Source organism: Leptonychotes weddellii, unplaced genomic scaffold, assembly GCF_054177405.1.
Source record: "Leptonychotes weddellii isolate Sample4059 unplaced genomic scaffold, ASM5417740v2 HiC_scaffold_5351, whole genome shotgun sequence".
NCBI lineage: Eukaryota > Metazoa > Chordata > Mammalia > Carnivora > Phocidae > Leptonychotes > Leptonychotes weddellii.
In genome coordinates this window covers 2,693-11,011 of record NW_028021266.1, presented here as the reverse complement: position 1 = coordinate 11,011, position 8,319 = coordinate 2,693, and the positions used below count along the sequence as shown (strand labels likewise).

Genomic DNA, 8,319 nt, shown 5'->3' with positions numbered 1-8,319 from the left:
TCCCTCTGCTTGTGCTCTCTCTGTCAAATAAATAAAATCTTTAAAAAAAAAAAAGAAAAGAACTCCTCATATCAGTGAGGTCATATGATACATGTCTTTCTCTCATTGACTTATTTCGCTCAGCATAATACCCTCTAGTTCCAACCACATCATTGCAAATGGCAAGATTTCATTCCTTTTGATGGCTGCATAATATTCCATTGTATATATATACCACATCTTCTTTATTCATTCATCTGTCAATGGACATCTTGGCTCTTTCCATAGTTTGGCTATTGTGGACATTGCTACTATAAACATTGGGGTGCACGTACCCCTTCGGATCACTACATTTGTTTCTTTGGGGTAAATACCCAGTAGTGCAATTGCTGGGTCATATGGTAGCTCTATTTTCAACTTCTTGAAGAACCTCCATACTGCTTTCCAGAGTGGCTGCACCAGCTTGCATTCCCACCAACGTGTAGGAGGGTTCCCCTTTCTCTGCATCCTTGCCAACATCCGTCTTTTCCTGACTTGTTAATTTTAGCCATTCTGACTGGTGTGAGGTGGTATCTCATTGAGGTTTTGATTTGGATTTCCCTGATGCCAAGCGATGTTGAGCATTTTTTCATGTGTCTGTTGGCCATTTGGATGTCTTCTTTGGAAAAATGTCTGTTCCTGTCTTCTGCCCATTTCTTGATTGGATTATTTGTTCTTTGGGTGTTGAGTTTGATAAGTTCTTTATAGATTTTGGATACTAGCTCTTTATCTGATATGTCACTTGCAAATATCTTCTCCCATTCTGTCGGTTGTCTTTTGGTTTTGTTGACTGTTTCTTTTGCTGTGCAAAAGCTTTTTATCTCGATGAAGTCCCAATAGTTCATTTTTGCCCTTGTTTCCCTTGCCTTTGGCAATGTTTCTAGGAAGAAGATGCTGCTGCTGACGTCGAAGAGGTTGCTGCCTGTGTTCTCCTTTAGGATTTTGAGGGACTCCTGTCTCACATTTAGGTCTTTCAACCATTTTGAGTCTATTTTTGTGTGTGGTGTAAGGAAATGGTCCAGTTTCATTCTTCTGCATGTGGCTGTCCAATTTTCCCACCACCATTTGTTGAAGAGACTTTTTTTTCCATTGGACATTCTTTCCTGCTTTGTCGAAGATTAGGTGACCATAGAGTTGAGGGTCCATTTCTGGGCTCTCTATTCTGTTCCATTGATCTATTTTCTCTTTTTACTGGCTTCTTTCCCTTAGTCTACAGTCCTCAAGTATCACTCATGCTGTAGCACTTGACAAGCTTTCCTTGCTTTATATGGCTGAATGTGAATAATCCTACATTATATGTATGTACCATATTTTCTTTATCTATTCATCTACCCATGAACACTGGGTTCTTTCCACCTTTTGGCTATTGTGGATAATGCTGCTATAAATATGGGCATGTAAATATGTGTTTGAGACCCTACTTTCGATTCTTTTGCACAGGTACTGAGAGGTGAACTCAATTGATCATATTAACTTTCCTTTTAATTTTTGGAGGGATTTTGAGGCTTTTTTCCTCAGAGGCTGCACCATTTTACATTCCCACCAAAATGCACAAGGGTTCCTATTGCTCCACATCCCTGCCAACACTTGTTCTTTCTCTCTCTCTCTTTTTTTTACAGTAGCCATCATAATGGGTGTGAAAAACCCATGTGATTTTGGTGAGAGATCTAAAACCCAGCATGAAAGCACTAGTGCCAATAAACCTAGATGTGTCTCACCCCACCCACCATTCTGCCCCCACATCCCACAGAGTACAATGGAAACTCTCCTTGATTTGGCCCATCCTGTCTCTCCAGTCACAATGCCTTTCTTCTGCCACCATGCACTGTTGTATGTATTGTATGTTTCAGGGTAACCTAGGTACCTGATATTCCCAAGGAACATGGTTTATGCCCTCTTGTCTCCCCTCATGCTGTTCCTTGGGATCCCTCCTCCAGCCATTTCTTCAAGTCAAAATTCTATATACACTTGAATGGCTCTCCCATATGCTCCTCTGGATAACCAGACTGACCTTCCCATGCCGTTAGTAAGAATTTTCCACAGCTCCCCTGTGTTTCCACAGAGCAGAATGCTCATAATTGGGGAGAGGCAGAGGAAGAGCCAGTATGGGGAGATCTATTGCCTGGATCCTGATGACACCGAGGTGTGATCCTTCCAGTTGACAAGTAAAACTAATGAGGAGCTTCTTTTTCTCCATATAGCGCCTGATTTGATTTTAAATATCTTTTGATATTTTAAAAAATATTAGCTTAGAATAGGAAATTAGTATTGGGGAGGTAGTCTTCCTCTTGGCATTGTCTTCTCTTGGGATACCGAAAACCACTCATTCTTCTCACTGGGGTCACTATGCTACTAACCTTTCTCCCTCACCTGCCCAAAGGGATACTTGGCATACTGGGCATCTATTCACACTGAAGATACACCTTAACCAAGTTTAGTTGTTTGGTGATTCATATTCATCATTTATCCCAAGTATATTTGCTTTTCCTTTCCTGTATGCCAGGCATTATGCTAAGTAAAGATGAGCAAAACCAGAAGTTGACCCAGCATGTCAGGAGCTAATGCCCGGGGGCGGGGGGGGGGCGGGCAGGCTTGCATCAATTAACTGACTATAGATTTGTAAAACTACAACCTCCATTTTTGCTACAAAGGAGAGGTGCATGCAGCCAGCAGTGCTATGAACAGGAATTTTGATGAAGTCATTGGAGTCTGTGACACTGATGGATGGCATGAGCACTCAATGAGGAAGCTAGGGCTGGAAGCCAGGCCCATGGCCTAACCACATGTTTATTTGGGCAGCACCAGGGAGGCTCTCTAGGTATAAGTAGCTCTGGGCTCCCCAGTCTCCTGAATTCAGCTCCTAATTGCTCACCTTTCAATAAAGCTGAAAACTCAGGAAAATACAAAATGAGGTTGTTCCTGAGTGTCCTGCTGGTCATTCTGGCTCTTTACTGCTATGAGGGTGAGTATCATTTCTCATCAGAGAGGCACCAGCCCTGGTGAGTACCCTTCTCTGAACTAGGTGAACTTAAGTGGCTCTCCTCTTTTTCCTACACTTGTGTACTAGCCCTCCTCCTCCCCACCTCATCTCCCAAGCTCAAGGTTCTTTTGTCAGTTACAACAACCTGGAAGTTTTACAAAAAATTCTTGTGGGCAAATTTTAAGAGTTTTCCACTGAAGATTCTCTCCTTATCTGTGATCTGTATTTCAGAAGCAAGAAGTCATAAGATTTAGTGTGAATCATGGCCTTGCCACTTACCAGTGCTTTGGCCTTCAACAAAATGTTTAATCTCTTCAAGTCTCTTCTCATCCTTGGGTTTGACAGATACCACTAGAGTAGCTATAGCAATGAACTGAGATTAACTGTGACAAGGCTCTAGGTTTGGCTACAGGCTGATGTCTAGGAGTTTCCAGACATTCTCCTTCCCAGAGTTTTTCAGGTGCCAGTTGAGTCCACAGCATTTTCACTCATGGATTCAGACTTAAATGTTACAGCTGGAATGGTTTGGGGAGAGTTCTCACTTCCAGAAGTGCTAGTGTTCTCTTAGTCTCTGATAATAAATCTTCAAGGCAGCTCTGGGAATAAGCAGCACTCACTAAATCTGCTAGTGAGTAGATCTCACCGTATCTACCAGTCCTCCTGGTTTTCTTCGGAGTGCTCCCAGTATTTTGTAATAGAATGAGTACACTCTGAGGAATGGGATTTCTGTTTATCTAGATTAATTCTGGCTATCTATTCCACAATATTTTTGTATGTCTTCTTATCCTTGATACTGACCGAAGTCTTCTTCCATCTTTATTTCATCTACCTAAACATCCTCCTCTTTCCCTCTATTGCCTCTGATGTAAACCTCTCAAATTCTTTGCATAGTTTGACATCTGATCAGGGGTCAGAAAAGATCCTAATAGGGTACTTCCCTGGCTACAGCATGGTTACAAAGATGTGGATTGTTAGAGAATCCACATTAAGAAAAGTGGTCACTTTAAGTCTCGCCACAGTTCCATTGGAGTTAGGAAAGAGCCCCATTCCCTGTCTCTCACCCTCTCTAAGGAATTCTGTCCATCCATGCAGGAATAAAAAAGCCAGTCATAACTTTGTGTATAAGCTTCAAATGTGTTCAAACTGATTACCTGGGGGTTTTGTTTGTATGTATGAATTTAGCTTTTTAACCATATCTGCATCCAATGACATAATCCAATTCTTTAGTCTCAAGCTGTCATCTTCCACCATATAAAGAGTGTGACCTGCTCTTCTGCAGATTGACCCACGGCTTCTCTGCTCTCTGGAAAGATCTGACTCTACCATTCAGTTAAAAATTGATTTTAAAATCTCCTCTAACCCAAAATCCAAGACAAAAACAAGATGTCATTCTATTCAGGCAAAACGTAATTGTGTGAATTATAAAGAAAGTAAATTCCATCAAACCAGGAGAGTTTTGGAAAGGAGGGAATGTGATTTAAAAAGGATAAAAACTGAACTAAGGATCAGTAAGCTGATATTCTAGTCTTAGCTCCTCTGTTTGCTCTTGAGTATGAAGTCACAGTTTCCCTATTCACCCATTGTCCTTGGCACTATAATGGGATGAGATCATACAACCTTTTGGGTTTCTGTCTACTTCTAACATCAGGAAGCCATGGGGGAAATGTGATTTCCAATATATCGATTGTATTTCTTTTTCTTCACCAGCCAATGCGTTTGCCTGTCCAGCCTTAGTAGATGATTTGTCGAGCTTTCTCTTTCAACCTGCAGCCATCTACAAGAAAACAGTTAGGAAATTTAACGCATCTCAAGAAGTCATTGAGGCCAAGTTGGAAGTGAAGTCCTGCACAGATAAAATATTCCTTGGGAATAGAATACTAATTGCAAACACATTGGTAATTCCTTTCTTCTTTGTGCATAGAGGCTTCTGCTCAGCTGAGCAGCCAGGAGGGCGGTAAGGGTGCTGCTCTGTCAGGGGCACAGGTGGTGGAGGTATCTTCCTCCTTGCTCACCACTGATAGGGTGAAAGGTGGCCACAGGGTGGATGACATTACACCTGGGGAGCTACACTAAGGCAGCCTGGAGCATCTGGGCACCTTCCTCCTCTTCAGGTCACTTCCCTGGGTGCCAGGTTCCCCACAGTGTCTTGAGGGAAAGGACACCAGGAGCCCCAAACAGTGATGTTGAAGGGCCAAAGCCTGACTGCCTCCTTACTTGGAAGCTTTCCTGACGGCGAGTTCTCCCCCTCTGAGTGGACACAGTCACAGCAGAATCCCATGGGCATGTTGGGAGTGTTGAATGGGGAGACAGCTGGAAGGGAGGGAACCTGGTCCTCTGTCAGCATGGAGGGCAGCTGGCTGGGCACTGTGCCAGCTTCTGCAGAGCCAAGACCTACCCCCCTACCTCAGCCCACTTCACCACTACCTGCCTACAGTGCTCACCCTTATCGTACCCATGTCCAGAAACCCTCCTTCCTCTATCTCCTGTAGTCACATGTGAGGGTAAAACACTTAAATTATATCTTTGTCTAGAAATAAGATAGTTAAAGGTGTCTCTCAGCCCATCCACTGCTGGATTTGGCTCATCAGACTCAGTCATAAATGCCCATGGAGGCTGGGTTTTCAGTGCTGAGAAGACATGTGCCATCTGGTTGAATTTACACACCATGAACCTGGGACTCTCCTGAAAGCAGTATTCCCAAAGTCCCCTCCTACCCCTGTTCCAATCTCTCACCCCAGTCTTCCCACTGCAGTGAAAAATTAGAGTCCTCCACCCTGGGATAGCAGAGAAAAAAAATACTGGGTTGCTCCTCCTTCCATTAGAAACATGAGTCTTACTCTTGGGTCACCTCAGGTTTTATTTGCCAGACTATGAAAATGGATTTTTCCTGATTTGCATCGTTTGTTGTAATTGTGTCAGGTGTATTTAGTTTACCATCCTCCCTGGTTTCCTGTCTTGTGCCCATTCTACTTGCCTTTTGTTGGTTCAAATTTCACAGACAATGTCTTATGAGTAGAGTCTGTGTTAAGGTGTCATCCCCAGGAACAGCATAACTGAACTTCTCTCTCCTTTATCTGTTTCAGGGGGAAATCCTGAAAAAATGTCCCATATGAACCTTGTATACAGTATGTCTGTCTTGCAATTATCACTTATTCTTCTGGAAAATGTAAAGGTTTCAACATCTTGCTTCAATAAATCACTTGCTTTGCACTACTATAAATGTCTTCTAATTATCCCAAAGTCTCCAGCCTTGAGTTGGGGTGCTCTTTGTCATGCAGTGGACATTGGGTGTTGTCAGTAGTTAATTTCAGAGACCTAATGTCCAGTTACCCATGGCAGCCTGGGGAGCAGGGACCAAAAGAGGAAATATTTGCTCAGGAATTGTCCTGCATCACTTTATAGATTTCCCATTCACATGGCCACCAGCAAAAATGAAGTTTCAGGGTAATAAATGATAAAAAAAAAAATTCCTGCTATGGTTTTGTAAGAAGGATACCCACAGCCTAATTCTCAACATGGTTCTCAACCAGCAGCATCACTAATATTGTGTCCTTATCACAACCACAAAAACCTACTTGGTCCTCACACCTTCAGTCTGGATTCAATGTTATGAATTCTCTGGTATACTTTGTTTTCCATCTACTTCTCAATTTTTAGTGAATCTCCAGGGTTCACCCTTCAGTTAACTCTTTTTGAGTCTGCACATGCACATTGCCCGACACCTGGACCACTCATCAACACCTCAGGTTAATGCTTTTTCCCTCACATTCTCCTGAGAGCTCCAGAAAGAGTATCCAGCTGCCATCTGGAAAACTCCATACAGGACTCCACAGTTACTTCAGGTGAATGTGTAAAACTGTACACATTGCCTGCCTGCAGCCTGCTCTACCGTCCATGAGCCTTCCTTTCTCAATAGACTCCAAGCCATGAGGCACCTGATTAGTTTCCACTGGCTGCTGCAAAACACTACCGTACGTTTAGTGGCTGACACCAATTATTTTCTCAACATTTGGATGACAGGATTCAAAATCTGTAACACTTTGCAGAAATTATTGTGTCAGGAGGGCCACGCTACCTCTGGAAGATTGAGGTGAAAATCTAGTCATGGTTGCTTCCAGCTTTGATGGCTGGAAACCATCATTCCTTATCTTGTGTCCCATCACTCTGATCTCTGCCCTATGAGGTCACACTGCTTTCTCTTTTTCTGTGCCTGTCAATCTCCCTTTGTCTTTTTCATATAAAATATATGGGGTTGTGGGGCGCATGGGTGGCTCAGCCTTCGACTCAGGGCATGATCCTGGATCCCAGGATCCATCCCTGCTTCCAGCTCCCTGCTCGGAGGAGAGTCTGCTTTTCCCTCTCCCTCTGCACCTCCCCCACCCCTTCCTCTACTCAGGCTCTAGGTCTCTCTCTCTCTCTCTCTCAAATAAATAAATAAATAAATAAATAATAAAATCTTTAAGATATATGGGGTTTCATGTAGAGGACAATCACAAAAATTCAGGACAATAAGGCCATGTCAGAGTCTAGTTTTATCACATTGACAAAGTCCTTTTCTACCATGAAGGTAGCATTGCAAGTTGCAGGGATTAAGATGCGGGTATCTTTTGGGGAGCTTTATAAGTTTACTGTTTTCACATCCCTCTGACATCCAAAAGTTCACTGAATTCTGCTCCTACTGCTTTCACAGCCTTACTTCTGAGCTGCCCCTCCTTGCCATCCCCACAGCCATCATCACACACCAGTCCTGTCCTGCCTGGCTTGGGTCAAATTTTCCTATGTGGCTCCCTGGGCTCTGCCATACTTTCCTGCAATACATATTCCTCATTGACACCAAAGTGACCCTCCCTTCCAACTGTGAATTTGATCTCACTCCTACAACCACGAATTACTAAAGGTTACATGTTTCCACACCTTTTGAGTAAGAGGAGTTTTTGAATGTTAAACCCAACTCTCAAATTATAGTCAGACAGTGATACTACCTCTTGACTGAGAAATAGAAGGTAACAGCTATCTACTATTATCAATTATTAGCAATGCCTTTATAATAAATTTTTAACACATCAAGAAATATGGACACTCAAATTGGTCCCCTTTTGTGAAATACATTCCATATTCAAGTTACATACTATGCTCAGTGGACACAAGGATTATGGAGCTCTTGAAAACTGAGATACTCAGACTGCAGACACACTGCTGGGAGGATCAAGGCCCACCATTTGCATTGCACACAAGGGCATTCATGGCTCCATCCCTGGGCACTCCTTAGCCTCAATCCCTGACCACCCAGGACTCTATGCTCAGCCATATTTGTCTGCATA

The 8,319-nt window shown here is 43.0% G+C and overlaps 1 protein-coding gene across 1 annotated transcript; it reads left to right on the top strand.

Moving 5' to 3' along the window:
• Positions 1 to 2,925: 2,925 nt before the first annotated feature.
• LOC102728190 (secretoglobin family 1D member 2-like) lies at positions 2,926 to 5,644 on the top strand. The gene is made up of 2 exons (XM_006730379.2): positions 2,926 to 2,980; positions 4,706 to 5,644. Exons 1-2 carry the CDS (start codon positions 2,926 to 2,928, stop codon positions 4,954 to 4,956), a joined length of 306 nt encoding a protein of 101 aa, XP_006730442.2. The 3' UTR covers positions 4,957 to 5,644.
• Positions 5,645 to 8,319: the final 2,675 nt, after the last annotated feature.

Bases quoted from the DNA above. Each gene is read 5' to 3' on its own strand.
- LOC102728190 (XM_006730379.2), top strand. From the start codon at position 2,926: ATGAGGTTGTTCCTGAGTGTCCTGCTGGTCATTCTGGCTCTTTACTGC. The intron at 2,981-4,705 runs GTGAGTATCATT...TTTCTTCACCAG, and splicing joins GGCTCTTTACTGCTATGAGG to CCAATGCGTTTGCCTGTCCA.